Source organism: Mixophyes fleayi, chromosome 6, assembly GCF_038048845.1.
Source record: "Mixophyes fleayi isolate aMixFle1 chromosome 6, aMixFle1.hap1, whole genome shotgun sequence".
In the NCBI taxonomy this organism is placed as follows: Eukaryota; Metazoa; Chordata; class Amphibia; order Anura; family Limnodynastidae; genus Mixophyes; species Mixophyes fleayi.
In genome coordinates, this window is record NC_134407.1 from 182,220,527 (window position 1) to 182,242,909 (window position 22,383).

Sequence of the window (22,383 nt, forward strand, 5' to 3'; positions counted from 1 at the left end):
ACACGTCTTTCAATCCCACAAACACATGATGTAGATTGCAGACAAGTCCAACATGGCATCTCTACCAAAATATAGCAGCTGTCGCTTCTGATTCATATTTCTCTTCTTACTGAATTACTAAGCGCACCTGCTTGCACGCCCCTGTTAGGACACAAACCAGCATCTATTTCTGTGCCGATGGGCTCCTGGCCAGCACCTCTCCCTACCGGAGATGTAACAGTACAGCAGTGACACGTTACAAAAGGACAAAAAGGTCAATATATATCAGCTACCCCGAGATGTTTAAAGGGAAAACTGTATTTACAAAACATGCATGTGCGTTTTACAAAAGCGGATTATTTGAAATCTTTCTGTTTTGCCTCAAAACGCAAAGATTTTGAAGTTCACCTGGCTCACACCATATGGAGGCAGCCAATATTCAGGAGAATGCAGCCAGCCACATCACCAGGTAAAGAAGTAGAAGCTAGACATCAATACAGGTCAGGAAGTGCCTCTGCCTCTAGAGCAGCACAGTGGCCTAGTGGTTAGGACTTCTGCCTCACAGCACTGGGGTCATGAGTACGATTCCCGACCATGGCCTTATCTGTGTGGAGTTTGTATGTTCTCCCCGTGTTTGCATGAGTTTCCTCCGGGTGCTCCGGTTTCCTCCCACACTCCAAAAACATACTGTTAGGTTAATTGGCTGCTATCAAAATTGACCCTAGTCTCTCCCTCGCTGTCTGTCTGTGTGTGAGTGTGTGTCTATATTAGGGAATTTAGACTGTAAGCTCCAATGGGGCAAGGACTGATGTGAATGAGTTCTTTGTACAGTGCTGCGGAATTAGTGGCGCTAAATAGATGATGATGATGGGTTTGTAGTGAAAGAACGGTGTGTAGAAGACTAATGCTCCAAGCTCTAACAACGTATGGAAAACCTATACATTGTCAGAATATAAGTATTCCCCCATATATACAGACTTATTATGTAGCTTCTGGATAACAACTAATCAGCAGCTCTATATATACATTTTAAAGAAGAGTTTCTGTTCCTATGTTTCTGGACCACAGTTAGTCATATGATTACATTATTTCCCCATAGCAAGTGGTGCAGTGAATAATAAAAGTTAAAAATAAAACACACACACCAAGAACAGTGCCCAGAAAAGTGCTACGATTCATGGATGCAGTAGTAGTGGTCCTTTATATTAATAGAGAGATGACCGCATGAAAGCTTGCTATATAACCAAGCTCAGTTAAACAATAAAAGGTAGCACAAACTATTTTTCTTCAGATGCTTAGGGTCAGCCATTTTATTTGACCTCTGAACTCCATTGATTTTACCTTGGTAAGTTGTAAGCTAGGCTATGAGCGGACTACAAATTGTTCATTTAAGAATGCAAAAAAAGGCTGTTTTCGTATTTAGATGAAATAGAACTCGGCTGATTTGTGGGTTCATTCTGATCACCTCAGGGTATTCCAGACAGCGGCCTTAGGAATGGTTAGTGATGGTATCAGAAAAGCATCTTGAGGAGTTTCCTCGGCAATTCCAGAGCAGACAATGCTGCAGCTGTCTGTCCTCTCTCTGCATTGACTTTACAAGCAGCTCATGAAAGAATCTATTGTACGCCAGGAGTGAGATTCGCACACTTGGATCTGCTGACTGCACGGAATCCAGCAACAGCTGCTCTGCTCAGACAACTTTATGTTCCCCTGCCAGCCAAGATATCTGGGCATTTAGGCGTGCGAGTGAGGGAGACCAGGAATACGCAAGTGTGAATATTAGGTTATTCAAACACAAGCCTGCACAAGGAAGAGTGATGATGTTTACATGTATAGTTCCCTATTGTCTGAGATCAAACCATCCAATGTCAGCACAATCATGTTCATTCCATTATTGTTTGAGCCTGTTTGAAGTGTTGTTGCGTTAATATGTGTTCAGGAGACTGGAAATGTGTGGACCAAGAAAAGCGGGTCTTATATCTATTTTTAAGCAACTAGAATGCTGTTAAATCTGCCTCCTCCTTCATCTGCATAAAGATATGATTTGGATGGTGCAGAAAATGTAATTTCTGGAACAGTACAGTTTTGGATATACTATTGAATCAAAAAAATATTATTCAATTTAAAAACATATTTACCCATATTAAATAAGTGTTGTAAACCACCATCTCCCCCATACAGCTAAGCGACATGGGTCTAATGACCCGCTATTTAGAACAGACAAAATTGCACCCTGTTTCCAAAGGTGGTTCTTTATTATATCATTATCCTACTGGAGGATTTTTCATCTTAGGAATTCAACATTTTGTGCGATTGGATGACTGGGGCAGGACCCAGTGACGGATCTTCCGTGGGTGCAGGGAGTGTGGTCTCTATGGGTCAGTGCCCCCATCTGATGGTACCATCTTTCTTCCTTTCCAGAGCCAGAGCAAGGGGGCAGGGAGACTACAGCAGCACCACTGGGTACTTGCCCAAGTTCTGCTATGGGGCTCACTTGAAAGATGACCATTCATAATTCTCCAGCCAGCCATGTGCTTACAGAATTAACATTTGGGGACTTTGCCCCGAAACGCTGAGGGTCCTGTATGAAACGGCCGACCACTCCTCCATCTTACTCGACCACATTATTACTTGGAGAAAAGTTTTAAAAGCCAAAAGCTCCCCTTGCAGTTAAACTACATATAGTATTAGGCACATTTTCTTGCCTCTGCAACTTATTGGTTGGCCAGTGATAACACAATTTAGCAGTTAATATGTGGATTCTCTGTAACACGCACTGGGGGAAAAGATGAAGAAATAAAAATAAACTGCTCCGGTTTACCAGGAATCAGAAGCTTGCGGCTAGTACACTTTACGGTGGATTACAGTTTAGAAGGCATCAGACATCTGTTAGCCATAAAAGGTGTCATTATCACATCTCATTTGCCAATTTGCTCTGAACAAACTATATTCTAAAGGCCTGTTTGCCAAGTCTTGAGGGACAAGTCACAGAGTGTGCGTGTGATCACTTGCACATGTGACAGTGGTGAGCTGTGAGCCGATCCTGACAGAACTTCAAAGTCAGAACCAGTTAATATCTTATCCAGGTCTAAGAGCAAAATTAGGTTAAACCTGTGTACGGTTTTATTTATACAGTAGAGCAAAAAAAAAAAGTGTTGTAACCCATAGTAACGAGACACAGGTTTTCATTTTGTGAATGATACTAGATATAAAACAATCATCTTGTTACCTATACGGTTACAGTACCTGTTGGCTCAGCACCATTGCCGCAAATTTGTATTACAGTCTTCATCAGCTATGTATACAAATAAATTGTATCTGTGTTTCGCGATACATGTTTATTGAAGCTACATTTAACAATAGTTGACTTGGTGAAACTGATCACAGCTCGGAATATTCCTTATTCCCTCTCTGCCCTCCTAGAAGCACTATACGTTACAGCAGCCATCCCACCAGACTGCATTTAGTGGTTTATGAAAGAAGAGCATTTCGATTGCAGACGCTATAAATCCTATGATCCACGAACTCTAGCACAAATACGCTCTATCACGACATTGGGCAGTGTTACTACATCTCATCCACAATCTTGTGCCAGGAACACGGCTCTGACACTGCAGACGTGCAGGTCAAAACACAATCTGTCCTGTGTGGATAAGGTCAAAATAAGCTGAAGAAAATCTATATGCAGGTGGATGTTCTTTGTCTGCAAACTCCCTTCTAGATGCTATATCTAGAAGTGTATACACAGGTACATATAGCTGCTATTCTTGGGGTAATTACAATCCCCCAGAAAAAGATCAGTCTTATTCAACATCGCACACAAATGAAAATAAACGCAGCACTGATAAATCTGTACCTATTACGATTTCCCCAACCATGTATATTAAACATATATATTATTGAGGTAACTAATCACTGGATATATGATAAGTATACAGTACCTATATCCACATAATGTATCATAAATTAACAAACAAATCTCAATGACGTAACAATTCAGGTACATACAACCGAATCCCAATATTAAAATAATAAGATGGTATACACAGGTCAAAATTCATATTTTGGTTATGTGTATATATTAACCAATATGCCCAATTGTATTTTCAAGCTAATAAAAACTGTGTGCAAGTGTGCAGGATAGAAGTAAAACATGTGTACCCTGTAACAGATACAAGTAGTAATAACGGGCCAGACACTGGATCCCTTCCACCAGATTCAGTGATGTCCATTCCGTAGAGATCACAGCAGGACATACATCTAGCTACCACAATAACATATACACTTTATATTAGGGACACTGCTCTAATAGGTATGAGTATGAGCGCTGTCCTTGTCTCTGTTTGTTCTGATGTAAATGGTATTACCCAAAAGTAAATTTTTCTATTGGAAGGCTTATTTACATGACATACTGAGAAAATGTAATCAATGTATGGTGCCAAAATGAGCAAGGTGTCTTTGGTGTCTCACCTTCCAGAATCCTTTCTGCTATCCATACTGTCTCCCCTTCTTTTAGCACCATCCTTGCCATACTCCGAATCCTGCAGCATGAGGATCTCAATGGGAGAGTTTGCTCCCTCGCTGCTGGTGCTACTCCGATGAAAGATCCGCTCCTGACTGGCACGCGAGGCGAGGCTGGGCTGTGAAGCACGTTTCACGGCTTGTAACTTGGCCAGAGGCACAATGTCGCATTGCTGTGGGCGGTGCCACACCGTCTGGCGGCTCAGGGCATTGTAGTAGTAGAAGCGGCCACTTTGCTGATCATACAGCTCCCACCACTGGTTCTCATCAGACTGGCGGATGTTGACGTCTGGTGGAGGATCCCAGCCACATTCACCAGTCGTCAAGTTGACGTACATCCGCTCATGAGAGCGTGGCTCGATGATTTCCACCCAATCCGAGCTGCAAGAACAATAAAGACAGTAAGTAAAAAAAAAAAAAATAGGGAATACTTCCAAGGCCATGGCCTGCACAATTCTTGTAATTTTATTAATATATTAACTTTTGTTATTTACCGTCAATATTAATAAAATATAGTTTACAAAAATGAGACATTGCTTTTGAAAATTACATTTGCATTCACAGCACAAGCTATTCGACTGAAAGTAATTCTTTAACCAACGCCTTAAATGAAGCAGCACGGTGGCTCAGTGGTTAGCACTTCTGCCTTACAGCACTGGGGTCATGAGTTCAATTCCCGAACATGGCCTTATCTGTGTGGAGTTTGTATGTTCTCCCCATGTTTGCGTGGGTTTCCTCCGGGTGCTCCGATTTCCTCCCACACTCCAAAAACATAGTGGTAGGTTAATTGGTAAATTTACCCTAGTCTGTGTGTCTGTGTCTGTCGTAGGGAATTTAGACTGTAAGCCCCAATGGGGCAGGGACTGATATGAGTGAGTTATCTCTACAGCGCTGCGAATTAGTGGCGCTATATAAATAAATGGTAATAATAATAATAATAATAATACAGACCCAGTGATTGTAGTGGGCAGCGGCCCCCAACTCCAGCACTCAAGACACACCCTTTAAGAGCCCAAGTTTTAAGGATATCCATGCTTGAGCACAGGTGTTTGATCGAGGGGATTATGGCCAGCATAATTCACCTGTACTCAATCATGGATATCATTAAAACAAGGCCTGGGAGGGTGTTGAGGACTGGTGTTGAGGACTACTGTTATAAATACCTTTTGGGCTAGGTTTATTTACTTTGTAAAAATAAAAATGGTGCTTTAGTGGAGACCGAATGAGAATTATATATATATAGCCACTACAAAGATTTGTCAAGTTCACTGTTGTACAACAGACCAGAGAGAGAACAAGGGGTTAGTTGAGAGTGGAAGAAAGCTGGTGTGAAAGGAAGGTGTACGTCACTATAAGGTTGGTTAAGCTGTGGGACCTCTTACAGCATGAGGTAGCGAATTCAACATAGTTTTAGAACGGACTGGATGCCTACATTATAAGAAGTGGTATATGAAGCTATAACGTAGTGCAGGGCATCATGGAAGTTATTGACCCAGGGGATTTATCAGATGGCCATCTTTGGGGTCAGGAAAACTGTTTTTTTTCCCCCATGTTGTACTTGTGGTTGTACTACTGGTTGTACTACTGTTGTACTGGTGGTTTGTTTTTGTCTTCAAACCAATTACATCAGGAATGCAATCAGGAGTCACAATGACCACCATAGATGTGTGTATGGGGTCACCTTTCACCCCTGACGTACACACATCACCACTTGCATTCTATTCTGCACAGGAAACAGTCAACTGTATTTGGCCACAAACTCTACTGGCCAAACTTCCCACTGTTTGGGTCATTTAGCTCTGCCAAACAACTAGACAGCAATGTGCGAGGATACCAGTCAAATAGGAGTATAGACGATTACAAATCCTACAAATGGTTTATTCATCAAGCTAGACAAATAAAATTACAGCTTCCCAACAGAAGACCTAAAACCTAAATTACTTTATAAATAATTTACCTTTTAAATGTGTATGTTTCAGGGTCTAATCAGAAATAAAGGATTGTGAGATGAAGATTTGATTTCCCTATGTGTTACCGACCATGTCAGTCAGCCGACTACAGCCTATAAAACAGCTGCTACCAGGAGGCCATTGATGCAGTAAGGTAGACAGTAATGTAACATTTCTAATTCTGTATGTTACAAGATGTGTTTTCATTTTGTGTTCCAGACCAGCCTCGGACTGGCCTGCCGGCCAGCCGGACTAAAAACCGGTAGGCCCGGCCGCGATTAAGCTCCGGCCCCTTCGGCGTTAGGGCGGAGCTTGCAGAACAGACAAACACTTGCTGCAACGGCGGCGGGGAGACTCTGTAACCACGCGCAGGTGCAGAGAGCCCAGACGCGGCTCTACCTGTTATAACCAATTTAGTGGCAGACTGGCAGTGAAACTGTGGGGGAGCTCAACGCCAATCTTCATGTATGTCTGTCAGTTCAACCAAAGGTTTTATATATTCTGTTACAGCTATGTTTCATTCTTTTAGTAGTAATCTCCCCATTGTGTTTATACATGTCTGTATTGTGGATAATAATCTAGGTTCAGAAGCTGTCGATCTCTCCTTTCATCTAGGTAATTTGTGTGAAATGATTCATTTCTGATTATGGAATTTATAAAACCAATCAGAAAGGTAGCGACTATTGCATACGTGAAGGTCAGGAGGATCTTTTATCTTACCACCAGACCTGAGTTTCCCACACATCAGCTTAAGCCTGACGGTGATAATAAGCGATTTTAAACTTTGTATTGAAGTACGTTTCTCTGTTAGTAATAGAACAATAAAGTACAGCTTGCCGCCAGTAGCCTATGTAGGGATCAGTAGATTTAATTTCTCCTATGCTTAGATTAACAGGTCAAAGTAGTGGCAACTGTGGTGGTGGAAAATGTAGTTCCTGATGGGTGAAGCTGGCAGAACAACTACTAGGTGCAGGAAAACACCTTATTTTATGTCCACATGCAAATCTAGATTTTGTGTTGCAGGACAAGATACTTAAATAAACTTCTAGGTGTGGAAATTGCATGTTTAGGCAGGGGTGTACCTGGTTGAAAAGCTGCCTGCAGGCCAATCCATCCTTGAAGGTTTCGGAGATTGAACAGCCAGGCCCAAACTTTGCACCATCCAGATGCAATTTCTATAGTCATTACTTTATTATAGGGTTGCTCCAAATCCAGGATTCGGTTGATTTATAATGCAGATCCTTATTTCCCTGTAATTTTAGTGCACAGTTCTTGTTTGCATAAACAAAATTACAGCTATCATTTTAACATTTATATTCCTCCCGCTTCATTTATAGTTTGCCATTTATGGCTTTGATTTGGTGAAGTATGCAGCGAAATCTCTTGAAAAAGTATTCGGTATTGATGCTGGAATAGGTTTGTTCATACTTCGTTATGTACTTCTGGAAGCAGGTAGCTTCTCTCAATGCCAGTGGTATTTTGTGCAATGTAAAGAAGACATGACAATTAAGTTGATTTAAAATAAAGATGGTCACTACCATTTTCTTCTGTCATCATCTAGAGACAAGAGTTATAGAATGACAGTTTCTGGATTTTGCAGACACTCTAGGTGCTACAACACCTGGAGTGCCACAGGTTAGCCAAGCCTGGTCTAGTGGGACAATCCCGATTTTTGGTGACTGTTCTGCCCAATCTAAGGGGCAGGTCAAGACTGTGTACTCTTTATACACACTGCATTCTTTATATACTACTCTATGGTGCGAGCTGTCCTTCGTGGGTTGACCACTCCCCCTCTAGTGTCAGGTCCCGCCTCTATGATGACTGGCCACACCCCCTCTGGTGGGCCCCTAGCGTTGCAGTTTCCCGGTGGGCCCTTCATGCCTCAGTCCGACACTGTTTCAGACTGTATACTTATATAATGACCTACAGAAATATATGGAGCGTGTGTGTGTTGAAGGTAAGGAACAGTATGTATGTGTGTGACTTCAAAGATGGTTATTACCTCCACGTTAGAGGTAAACCTAAGCTTTTGAGCCAAAGTAACAAGGCTTTGTCAGAGTAAACGTTATCAGTGTTCTTGTTAGTTTTAAAAAAAAAACATAACAAAACAAACAGAATCACTTTCAGATGCAACAGTAAGAAACACATTAAACTGGATACATTTCCTAATCTAAAACAAAGCTTAACGCCTTTATTGGAAATGCATGATCTGTGAAAGCTAAATTGAATATTCTACCTCATTTTCATAATCATGTGGCTCTGATCTGTTGTCATCTATGGATTAGATCCACCCTCCCCTGAAAGCAATAGTTGCAGACAATTACCACTTACATCTAACTCTCACAAATGTGATTTAGTCCTGCACTTTGCTAAATCCCTAGCCTTAGTCAAAAGGGAAATCCTCACTTATTAGTAACTTTTCAGTCATTAACAATTTAGGTCCGGGTGCTGTTTTAATGGCTGTATGAGGAATGTTTCCATTGGTGGAAGCTGCAGAATCCACAGATCAGGTCTCAATGTTTTTGCCATAGTAAAGCTCAGAGCTTTCCTCCGGCTCTTTAAAGCATGAGTAACGCAGAGAGATTTGCTGGAAGCTGTTCTATAGCAACACAAGTTACTGCACAAATAAGGTTCAAGTCAGGCAGTCAAGGAAATACGAGTTTTATCCCCACATCTGTCCAAGTCAATCACTGTTACCTAGGAGACTGCAAGACAATCAATAAATAACTATGAAGCTTCTACACAAAGACCCACTTTTCCTTCCATTTTAGACTGCTGTAAAATATAAAGATTTTGTTCCCAGATGTGCTTTTTTTTTTTTTAAAAAAAAAAAAAAAAATTTCAACTTCCATAAAAGAAATATGCAATACATGTCCAGCATACTGAGTAAAAACAATATTTCAGGTATATTATTTAGCTTAGAAAAACAGATCAGGTCAGTAGGAGTTACTTTTACAAAACATGTGATTTCTCTTGCCCGTTTTCTTTTTAAGGGTATTCTTATCTACAATTACAGAAGCCTGGAGTACATAGGAAAATATCCCAGGTTAGAGAACACTGTTAGCAGTGTTATGTGACATAAGATGCCGGTTTATGTATCACATTGACAGCACAAACAGAATAAGTGCAGCTACAGCCTAAGTGAGTCCATTTGTGAACATCAAACCGATACTGGTGGGAGAAATGATCAGTGTTTAAATGCAAAGTAAAAGGTAGAAAATAGTTTGTTTGTAAAGAGCTGTAAAGCACTGCTGTGCTAGGTCTGTCCCAGATGCTCTCGGCTACAGAGCCATAAAACCGGACAGGTGCAACACTTCATTTTCCCAGATGCACCTTGTACTCCCAAGCATGCCTGTCGTACCTGTCAGGAACAGTAACCCAGGTATCCTACACCTACAGTCCATTTCCTATTAGAGAGAAAACTGTGTTTACTCATTAGGTCAATTATTAACTAAGGTTTCAAAGATTTCCCTCAGGGTCTACAAATAGATACCATCTGAAAACCAGCTTTTAGTTTTTATGTCCCAGTGAACAGCAACAGCAAACAACAGTAAGTGTAGAGCATGGTTACACCTGAACACTTATTTTAATAAGTCAGAAGCATTGGTTATATGTATATATTGTAAATAAAAATAGTTCCACACACATAACCAACGCTTCTCACTTATGTATTATTGAAAAGGAATTTAGTTTTTTACTAACTGACCTCTCCTATAGCTCCTGTATGTGAACACCAATGCACACAGCTTATGAGAGGTGGGACCGCTCAGACCAGTAGGAAGCTATTGGTCTGCGCAGTAACTTTGCCCAAGCTTTTATGTTGGGGTTGCAAACCATAACCACCGACAGGACCCCAAGGTATGCGTGGCTCGGGTTTTGGGTACCTTCCCCACCCCCTCCTTCCTAGCACCTCAATGCATAGTCAAACGTTTGTCATCATCAATCTCAAATTCAACTCAGTGGGTCTCATACACAGCAATTTTTACAATTCTAGTTTTAATAGTTGCAAACTGTCATCAAAAGGCAGTCTACAAAATGTCCCAAAGTTCTGCAGGTCAGTAAATCGGAAACAAAACACATTGCTACACAGGTGACATTTTTGCAACAGAAGCTCAGAACACAGGTTAAACATTTTCTTCCATGTGAAGACACATACGTACAGGTCATATTAAGGGCCTGTTTACTGCATTCAGGTGCAAATTACATGGCATACATAAACAAGTCAGCAGAAGACAAAATAGGGGCAGAGAGACAGCTTACATTCTAAAGAGAGGTGGTTATAAGAGACAATAAGAGGGAATTACAATAGGCATAGTTGAGTCCACTATGGTACAGAGGTCTGCAAGACACTGAAGCCATGATGTAGAGAGGCCTAGATTGGGCCATGATGGTGCAGGGGCCTGGACTGGTCTGGGTCTGGGCTTAGAAAATGTAGAAGTTCTGAAAGTGACCAGGGAAGTAGGACTGTGGCACGGTAATCAACAATGCAATTAAGTGGTAAAACAACAGCAATGTAACATTACGGCAAAGTAATGTTATGGTAGAGCAGTACAATAATAGTAGAGACAGGAAAATAAAGAGAGGAAACAAATATATAATTACCAAGTAACAATGTCCAGGACAGTTAATACCGGTAAGTTGTGGAGTGGCAGGCTGCAGCAGGTAAAGCTTGTTACTGGCAGGTATCGGAGGTTGTTCCCTGTTCGTTCAACTATGTCACTTAACTGTGCATTCCCTAAGACTTTGTGAGCAAACCCACTTAGTGTAGGAAATCCCAACACTTCCCCCCCCTGAGAGTGAAAGCTAAGGTATAGTTGGGAAGAATACAAACTAGTTACATCTCTGGTAATTGGTCAGCTATTGGTCTTAGGCTAGACGAGTGCCAGGCCAGTGTCTATTACATGCAAAGAGAGCTCTGCTCCTGCGTCTGCATGATTTTAGTCAGTATCATGATATACTCATGTGGACTGAGTCAGTGTACAGATATGGTTATGCTTTATTGGAGGGTTCGTTTTTTTTCTGTCAACCCACAACCCATTGAGGGAAAGTGGGAGCAAAACTTTATAAAAGAATTTTAGCCCCAGGAAATGTCACTTTGCTAAGTAAATAAAGTATAAATTAATTTTTTTTAACAGCTGGTAAATTTAACTACTTTAATGTTTTAAAAATGCCAATAATTTATGTGGGAATCAAGTTTGTGTTTAACGCACTGCTTTACACCATTTACCTCTATTCACTTCAATTCCTATGGAACCAAAAGGCAAAACCATGGGCGATTGTGAACCAATGCCAACAGCAGTCAATATAGTCCCAGTCCCAGTGGATAGAAAGACAGAGGAAAAGCAGTCTGTGTAGTTGTGATTATATATATATATTTATATTCTTTCCCTCCTTAATCTGTAATCCAAGATAAAACATCACAAAGGATGTGAAAATGGAACATATATAAAGTGCTATAAAACTATATTATCTCTTGAATCAGATCCCAAAACAAGTGGTAGGGTCATATTTCTTTCTACATAACTAGAATGTCTGCTGAACATACTAAATCTATCTGCACTGCAGATGGCTGAGGTAGCAGCAGCCAGCAGGGAAGGGTGGTAACAATATATACAGCTAAATCTGTGGGGCAGCTGGACTTCAATTATTTTATATGAACCTGGCCTATACATTTGTTTACGATAACCCCATAGCTCACTTCAAATTTCTTACACTTGTTAAGCTGATGAAGGCCCCAGATGTACCAAAGTAAAAATATGACGTGCATTAGGTTTGTTTCTTGCACCCACTTTAATTGGACACTGCTGCGTGTGCGTGAGATTGGCGCGCCCTTACTGTACATTGACTACGCCAAACGCCCCATCCCCTTCGCTGAAATCATAGGCTGTAGTAAGCGTCCTTTGCGCTCGAAGATGAATTGAGCGCTGCTGCGTTCTGTGGTGCATGAGCCAGTTCTGGGCATGCGCAGAGTAATTTTGCAGACTGCACGCAAAAAATTGCCGCTTACATCCATTAAGAAATAAAACTAACCTCTTATAATAACAGGGGGTAACAAGGCCACTTGAACATTTAATAGAAAGACAAATTTTAATGCAATCTTGTTTTTCAAGTTTACTTCATAAGTCATAAATTTGCTTTGAGAAACAAAAAATAAATGTAAACAGCGATGGCAAATAGCGCAGCCACAGTCAGTTGTAGACATGGGAAGGGAGTGGGTGCAATGGAGAAGTAATAAGATGAGTGACCGTGGGAAAAGTCACAATATGACTCATGCCTCTGTGAGGTCTCCAGTTCCTGGTGAATTGATAAGACTGCATTGTCATGAAAATCAGTCCAGCTCACAAAATGGCTGCCTCCACTGTGTGTAGGCGACAGAAACATTTTAATTAAATAAAGCTTAAGGGCAAAAGTTTAAGTATTGGCAGCAATTTAGCCCACTTAAGCTTTTTATAGCGTTGTTTTAATGACACAAGAAAGGACAATGAAAATAGTGGTTTTTTCCCCCCCATGTTGTTTCAAGGGATCAAACATTTCATCAATGCTCAGACTTAAATAACTACATGCATCATTTTACAGTTGTTTGTGCAAGTTATTACTAACTTAGTGGCCCTGGCCCATTAATTCAAGGAATACTTTATGGGGTTTGTTTTTTGGTCAAAATTTATAAGGCTTGCCAAGGAAAATGTAGAAATTATGCACAATACGCAAAGCCTCATCTGGATCTGTGAATAATAAAAACATTGGGATATAGAATTCTGGCTTTATTAAAATTTTTGGGAGGAATGCCATATGTAAAAATATTATTAAACATTGGTTTTAGATGTGGTATTAGATGTTCATTTAGTATTGTCAAGTATTTAACACACAAACCATCTGGCAGAATTGTTTAAAGGATTTATTACTTCTAACCCTTCTATTTCTGTATGGATGGATTTAACGCTCCGGTGTCAGGATTTGTGATTATCTGCAATCATGCATTTCACAAACAGTGACACCTCACACTTCCACAACACTGTACAACAAATGAAATATTCTAATACTTTGTATAGGTGGTCTGGTCACTACTTGGTTTATTGAACGGTTTCAAAACAGAAGTGAAGAATTTCGTCTCTCTCTATGCATGCAAGGGTGTCTTTCCTGCGATGTTTGTGGACACACAACTGTATCTGCGTCTAAGTGTATGTGTTTATTTGTATGTAAAGAATAGTGTGTATGCATGCAAACATGGAAATTGTATTAGTGTATGTATACCTGTGCAAGTTTCCTTGTGTGTCCAGGACTATGTTACTGTGTATGCAGAGCAATAACTTAGAGTATTTTTTATTGCAAATTTAAAAAAAATATATAATAATAAAAATGTTGCAGTGTGTCTTTTATATCAAATTCTTTGATTTGCATTTTATGCATTTCAAAGGACAAGATGTACAGAAAGGTACAGGAAGGGAAATAGTGGTACATATAATAAATTGGCAACTAAATCTTACATTGGGAGATAGATACAAAGTGATATGAACAACGATCTTAGAAGTAAAAACACACAGGTGCCAAAAGCACCACAGTGTTTCAACTAGGGTGTGAGGAGGGGAAACGTATGGCTGTTAGTACAGGGCATGAAAAGGGGGCAAAGTATGAGAGAGAGAAGAGGACCGGACACTATTATCATCATCACCACCATTTATTTATATAGCGTCACTAATTCCGCAGCGCTGTACAGAGAACTCGCTCACATCAGTCCCTGCCCCATTGGGGCTTACAGTGTAAATTCCCTAACATACACACACACAGACAGACAGACAGAGACAGACTAGGGTAAATTTGTTAGCTGCCAATTAACCTACTAGTATATTTTTGAAGTGTGGGAGGAAACCAAAGCACCCGGAGGAAACCCACGCAAACACGGGGAGAACATACAAACTCCTCACAGATAAGGCCATGGTCGGGAATTGAACTCATGACCCCAGTGCTGTAAGGCAGAAGTGCTAACCACTGGACACTATGTAAGGAAATCGAAGAAAAAGATGATTAAGACAAAGAGCCAGGCTCATAGTAGTCCAAACATTCCAGGTACTAACAAATTGCTTAGGAGGATTGTGAATTATCCTGGCGATATGTTCTACCTTATATATTTGCCAAACTTGTAAATGAGGACGTATATCGAGTGAGGACCTGTTTTCTTCCAATTAAGTGCCATGAGATAATAAGGATAGGTTGGAGTTATACCTATATAACTGGTCTCTGTCTTGGGGCTGCCCCCTTAAATATGACACTGGGTGCTCTCTGTGCCACAGTCTCACCAGCAGAGATTGGAAAAGGTCAAGTCCAGGAAACAAGTGCACATAGGTTGAAATAATCCAAACAACTAAATTAATATATAGCCGATCAAGTCAGACGATTGGTTTCGGCGAGATGTTGCTTATGTAAACTTTTATTTTAGTTTTTATCAGGGTTTTTAAAAAAAAAACAAAATGCCATTTGAGGTCATACTTTAAAATGGAGTTTTACAGCATTCTATGATCAAATATCATTGTGTATCAGCAAAGGGCAACTAAGCTCCATTTGGCTCGGTTTACTTGCCTCATACTAAGGATATTACTTCGCTAACAGTGGCTCATCTTGTTTGTATCATGAGTACATGGTGTGCCTCATTTCTAAAGCAAATGGAAGGAATCAAATTGCATTAGTTGTCCACTTGGCATGCCTGCAGAAAAGATTCTGACAATGACGAGATTAGAAGAGCACACAGTCTGCATATGTGGTTATAAACTGGAGGAGTCTGGATCCTTTCAGGAGCTAGGGGCAGCTTTGTACTCTCTTCTATTTACTGCAGCTCTATTAAAGTCTGTTTCCATGAAGCTTTCACGGCGTACACGAGTAAGGCACAAGCAGTTGTGTTCTATTCCTATCCTGGCACCCCGGCCAATCCGCCTGCACAGAAATACTCTAAGACGAGGGCTGTCACAGCCAAAAAATTGTCTAGAACAAGGACTGGGCTGCGGTCCTAGCGTGCAGGCAGCCGCTGGCCGCTGTCGAAGAAAGACCAGATGCCAAAGCAGAAATTCCATCGCATCCCCAGCAAAAACCAGACCTATTGGCAGGGCCAAGTCTCACATGTAACTGGGATGTATTTAATAGGTTAAAGGTTCATCCCCACAAGGCTGGACGGAAAACTACCGCTTCTAAAGGGTTTACCAGTTGCTGAATTTCTCTAGATCAGTCTGCACATTGCAAGGACCTTCCTGTTATTAAATGCAACCACTTACTGGCCATCAGTACATTGCAGTCTCATCAACTGATCAGGAAATTAGGATGTTTGTCTGTATAAATAGCGCTCGGAATTGTGAAGAGCTTTTTAGTCTGAAGTGTTAAATAGAACCAATGTTAAAACTTGTATTAGTCCTGATCTTTTAGAAAAGCCACCACACTGATAGATGACTGGTGATGGGTTATGAGAATAAAGAGGGGAACAAACACCCCAACACACAATTCAGTTAACTAATGCCACAGGACCAGCCAGCCTAGAAAGCAGCTGGAACAAGGATGTCTCTGTTCCCCTTGCTGTGCTGAATATCTCATCCCACATTTGCTGCAGGCAAAATTACAAATAGGACAATGCTATATACAGGAACAGTGAAAACTGGTGAAAGTCTTTTTTTTTTTTTCTTCTATGTGATCAATTTAAAGTAGTATTTTTTCCTGAACTATCTTTGACTGTATGTTGGTGAGAAAGCAGTTAAGAGGGAATTACAGACACTTCTAGATGCACAATATCCAACCAAGGCATAATTACAATGGAGAAAAATGGATTGCTTTCATAGCAACAACGTGCACAGGTTTATAATTCTGCAGCATTTCCAGTGTGTCATGTGACTACCCATGGCAACCACAGTCACATGGCACATGTAGTAAGCGGAGATCCTCATGGTGCACTACAAAACCCTCCCCCCTCTGCCTTCACAACATGCTGAGAGCTGTGTGTGTGACTGGCAGCCATACTGGTCCCCCCAGCAGAGACATTTTGAAAAGGATTAAATGATTTGTAGGAGGCCAGCTAAGTAAAATAAATATCAGACGCATGCTTAAAAACAGTACTTAAGCAGCTATTTAAAGAAATACAACTTGTGTGTGGGATTGCTGCTTCAAGGTTGACCTGCTAGGACCATGAATAAAAGAAAACATCTACAAATACAACTGAATTCTAAACAAACTTACTTTACTTTGAAAAGTAACTTCTATGCTGCTGAATAAACAGTATTCCGTGTCCCACAATGTGTCTCGCCAAGATAAGGACACGTTCTGAGTGCATGAAATTTTATATATCAACGACAGACATATATTTATATGAACCCTCTGTAGATTCTATTAGAAAACGCAAGAGGGTTGTGCTTGCTCTCTGTTCTTTCCACTCCTGGTCATGCCCCCAATAACATTACATACCACCTCCACATATAGTCCACCTTTCCCTATCCAAGATATTGTATTATAAGGGTATTACTAGAGCTATATAAGACTGACAGCACAGGGATTAACGGTAAGAGAAGACAAGAAATGGCGCCTCTCCTAAAGTGGTTAGTTTGCATAGAGACTTACTAGTTTCGTCATAAAACTAGGTAAAGAATATTTTTTACAGTCAAACCAATATTTACAATGCATCTGTGTAAAGGAAAAATAAAAGTTCCTTTAACATACTATATAAGAAAACTTCAACGTCAGCTGCTCTGGAACGCAAGACTAAAAAAACGTAAGCAAAAAAACAAGCAGTTTGCAGTAATCCATTAACCAACGTGGAGGGAGTTTCCTATGTACTAAAGAACTCAAGCACTGTGAAACAATCTTAGTCCAGGTGAGTGGAATTAATAAATGTTCATCATGCTGGATAGTTAGCAAAATTCATCAGCAAATACATTTTGGGTTACAGAGGAGGCAAGAAGTGTCCCCTGGGTTCACCATCAGCTCTTCTGCACAGATGTAGTTTTCCCCTCAAGCTTGCGACACAATGCAGATTTGTCAGCACAAAACTGATTACATATTACACTGGACTGGCCATTGGTAGACTAAAACTAGCAACATGCAGCAATTTTGTTCTCCAAATTGGTCTTTACATGTGTGGCCAAACTATCTACAGACTGTTCAGTGGATGTGGCTAAATACTCATCACAGCGACTCTCTTGCCTTAGACATTCTCCCCAATAATTACAAAGCAAATGTGTCATCACTGAGCATCACACGGTTTGTACAGCATCATACTCCCCAAGTGGATGCTGTTGTATTCTCACCAGTGGCTGGTTAATCACAGTTTAATCTGCATTTCAGCATTCAGGTTTCATTGGTGCTTGGATAATGAGTAATGAATTGCACACAAATGCAATAAATTATATATTCACTTGTTTAGTGACCGCAAGTTCAAGGGAAGATAAATGCACAGTCTATTTTTCCATGATCCCACCGCACGCGGCTCTCCTATAGCCCTAGTACGAACCACATCATCCATTATTACAACACTTTCTGAGTTATTATAATGAAGAACTAAAAATAGGATTAAATAATATATGAAAATAATTTAGTTAGGACATTTCCTCCCCAAATAAAAGTGTAGTGCATCTGTACATGATTGTACCTAATGAGTCTCGGTATAAATGTCAAGTAGGGATTAAAAATAAATAAATCAAAAAGCCACAAATAGCCTAATTTCCTCTCTTTTATTCCAAACTTTAGGCTACTCTCCAACCAGAAAACAAATCAGAGGGACCCTGGGAATAATGCCAAGATATTTGAAGGTTGTATTCTGTGCCAGGGATGTGCATTTTAAAAACATTTCAACGGACACTGTCTCTCACATTATATATTTAGAATCCTATTCTAAAGACCAGAGACCCAAGAAAATGAATTTCAAGAAGGAATAAGGAAAATATTAATCCCATTTATAAGGCCACATTTCTGTATGTGCATTTGAAAATGTAGCCATCATTTTATATTACAAATGGGAAAAAAAATACAATTTAGACATTGTTAGAAACGCTTCGGCATACACAATATAACTTTTCCCTGTGATAAGATGACACTCACAAGCCTATCCTGTTAGCTCAGCACTAGCGGCCAATACAAGAAACTGGATCCATTGTGGAGTGCCCGAGGACAGGACTAGATACACACAAACAGATAGTGGTCATCTTCTAGATCAGGCCTGGCCAACCGGTGGCTCTTCCGATGTTGTGAAAATACATGTCCCAGCATGCCCTGCCAGTTATCGTTTGGTTATCTACTGGTAAAGCATGCTGGGGCTTGTAGTTCCGCAACACCTGGAGAGCCACAGGTTGGCATTAGCACCCCAGTCATATTCCAGCTGCCGCTATCGCAAAGTATGGTTTTTGTAAGCTATTTATCCTTTCACAAATTAGGACAAAACTGATGTCTCCTATTGTAAACGTTTAAAACTTTCCAGGGATTCACTGAATAAATCCACTGTCAGATGCAGAAAGGGGGGGGCATTAGAATTGCCGTACAACTAGAGCCAACACACACCACAAGCTTACAAGCTAAGTCCATGACCAATTTGGCCATCCACATGGGTGAACAAACTGGATAGGTCTGTTTGCTCATCACTCAGAACATAGTCTGCCAGTGACTGTATACAGTGGCAGATTGTAGTTGTGGCAGCACTAATATATATATATATATATATATATACAGCTCGGATGTTACCATGCAATTTTTTTGCTGTAAAATATATGACAGATACATCACCGACCATCTGCTATTGTGCATAAGCACAATACCATAGAGATTTATGTGTTCCTAAGCTGCGCTATTACCCCACTTTTCTAACTTTGCTTGTGGGACAAGATAAGAGTCTTGTGTGGGTGAACCTTTAATATTTTTGGGGGGTTATTGGAAAGGGTTAAGTCAAGTTACAGCAGAATCCTGAGGTGATCGTGTATGATTGGGAAGGTGTCTCCTCTCACAAAGACCAATTGTCCTCTGCTGATCACTTCTTTCCTCCAGCCTCTTAGACAATACACATCAGCAGACACCTCCCTTATGCATTGCAGATTTAATTGGCCACCACACATCACTAATAAGAGGAGATTTAGGAGACACCCTCATACATAGGCAAGTTTATCTGCTTAAGATACAATTTCTGCTTCTACAACGCGCTGTCTGACACAAGGGTTATAAAACACATTTTGTCTGGAATAAGTAGTACACCAGTAAACATAAAACCATAAGCAATTTTTGTGGGACTATGTATGTACCCTTTTTTTACTTGATGGAACGTGCTTTGACTGCACCATTAGAATCCCAGAACAAAAAAAAAAAAAAAAGAGCATTTGTCTTTGGATTGAATTGTAGGCAAGTAGATAACAAAACATACCTGCTCTTTCTTTGTAGCCCAATTTACTTGGAAACAATTAAAAAAATATATATTATTCTAAGGGCAAAGTGCACATGGGCAGTTCTGGTCCACCTAATATACATTCTAGTACTTGAACACTGAGCTGATTTGACGTTTTTTGCTTATCTAGAAAGCAACACAATTTGCCTTATTCCACATTTGACAGTGAAATTTTCCATGCTCTCCTCTGGCAGAATTTGTTTTGTTCCTGGTCTCACCCTAACCACGCAGCAGAATGAATGCACAGTCATCATGCCTGATCTACTCATATAGTATAAATTCCACACCATTACAAATACAGCGCGGAAAGGAGAAGCAAAAGCGGAACTTAAAGACTGTGTCTCCAGAACTTTAAAAATCGGTCAGTACCACTGTAAAATCCAATAGATATATAACTATATATAAACATCACCCATCTCTGTACTGGACTAGGACACAAAAAAGTACCACTGATCCTTATCAAGAGACAGAAATATATGAAGTTACTGAACTTTAACAAAATGTATAATAAACCATTTTTTTTCTATAATAATCCAATCTTAGCCTGTGTGCACATAACACAAGTGCACTACCATCTCCGTCCACTGTTTGACCTAACTTTCATTAATTTCTAATAATCCAAGTGCGTTTGAGTAATGTTGGCATCCATGATACATACAAACAAACAAATATATATGCAAATTCAGCGAAAAACAAACATCACTTCATGTGTGGGCCCCTAAACAGCCATCATCTGCTTGGGACCAAGCAGACGGCTGTGGAACCACCTGAACATCTGATTGGCCAATGACCAGATTCTTCCATGGTCATCCGGTCGGTCAGCGATCCATCCAATACATTCTTCCACATTTAAAAATTGTCTAAGTTATTCCACTGACGTTCATTTTCTCATTGCTACGTATTATGATGGCACTTTATAAACAGCCATTAAGAATTTTCTCATAAGTTGTATAAAGAATTCCCAAAACAGCAATCACTTAGTGCCAGGATGACCCACAATGCACTGAACGTCTCCTCTATAATACTGTTTTGTTCAGCTACAACTCATTTCCTTATCTTGTTCTCAGTCCGATTCTCTTTGAACATAAGAGTTAAAAGGTGAATATGCACACACAGGTGGAGTGACAAAGACCCAAGCCGTTCTATTTAAGAATGTATTGGACTGTGAAAATTATCTTTCATAGTTGAAAAACAATATTTCAGACAAGAGAGCACAGGACAGGAGAGGTGTATTGCAGACAAGCCCCAACATGTCAATGTATGAATAGTACAGCCCCAGGAATTCTACACATGAGGCTGGCTGCACCCCTCTCTGTTTAATTTGGATTAGATCAACAGACATCTTCTATTCACATCATTCTTTAACGCTCATAGAAAGTACAAATAAGAAAAGTAATGTAAGGTGACGGTAACACAGCTGGCTATCACAAACCCACATGCTCTGCGTCATCCTCTGTCTAATATCTTACAGTCATCTACAAAAAGCACAAAACGGTTGTTTAAATCGTCACTTTAAGGGCGCACTACAACCATCATGTTTTTAGTAATTTTTACATGTTAATAAACACGTGAACAGCGCACAATAAAGGGGAAATGGCTTATACCACACTTTCATTTTAGGAATGCGGCAGGACCCATCTTCCTCAGATTTCTATCATGAAGGTTACCTTCTGAAAGTGTACCTGTCATTTACGCACAAAATGTTGGCAGCTGTCCCTAATGTCCATGGACAGACAAACGTTTTCTAAATCTGTCCTTGCAGTTGTCCTGATTTTACAGAATTGCACAATAAAATGTCCCCTATTCTGCATATTAGATGCAATTCTTATTCTCTAGACTTTAGAAGTAAATATGTTTTGAAAATGAGGAGTATTTACATTGGAAAAAAACACTTTCAGTAAAACAGAATATTTCTAGGGAACTGTGGTAACTCCTATATCAGAGACAGCATCACAAGTAACCTGCAGCAAACTGTTCCTGGAAACTATTTTAAAATGCTAGTAACTATGAACACATAAGCAGCCATTTGTGGATGGAACCAATAATAGTGACAGAGCAACCTATTAACTCACTAAGAACTACGTAGCACGAGGCAACTAGTGTCTAGTGAAGTTATACGCTGGAATCTCATGGATATTGGCTCAGTCCAAACAATTGCTATTGTGTGACAGATACACTACATACTTTGCCAACTTTACTATATTCCCCCCTGGGAGAACCCAAGTGGGAGGTGAAACTCAAATGCAGAGGGGGACGAGGGCATCACAAATCGCATCTTTTTGGCAGTCACAGCGTTGTGGGGCCAAAATGACTCGATCTGGCCCACTTCACTAATAAGTAGGCAGGATGTGGGAGAATAACCTGCTCTCCAGTGAGTCTGGGAGACCTATCCAGAATTTGGGAGCCTCACGGATTTTCTGGGAGAGTGGGCAAGTATGATATACTATAACTATATTTAAAAGATATTTTTCTAACAAAAACCAAGAAATCAGTTTTGGGTGGAACATCATTAGTGACACCTAATCCTCAAAGATTACTTTCCTG

General features: G+C 40.2%; 1 protein-coding gene across 2 annotated transcripts in view; it reads right to left on the reverse strand.

Annotated features, from left to right (window-relative positions):
* LOC142094890 (rho GTPase-activating protein 39-like) overlaps positions 1-22,383 on the reverse strand; it is a 66,750-nt gene that overhangs the window by 38,984 nt on the left and 5,383 nt on the right. For both annotated transcript variants that reach the window (XM_075177486.1, XM_075177485.1), the window contains exon 2: positions 4,450-4,881. In XM_075177486.1, the coding sequence (XP_075033587.1) occupies positions 4,450-4,881 (432 nt within the window). The remainder of the gene's footprint in view (positions 1-4,449; positions 4,882-22,383) is intronic.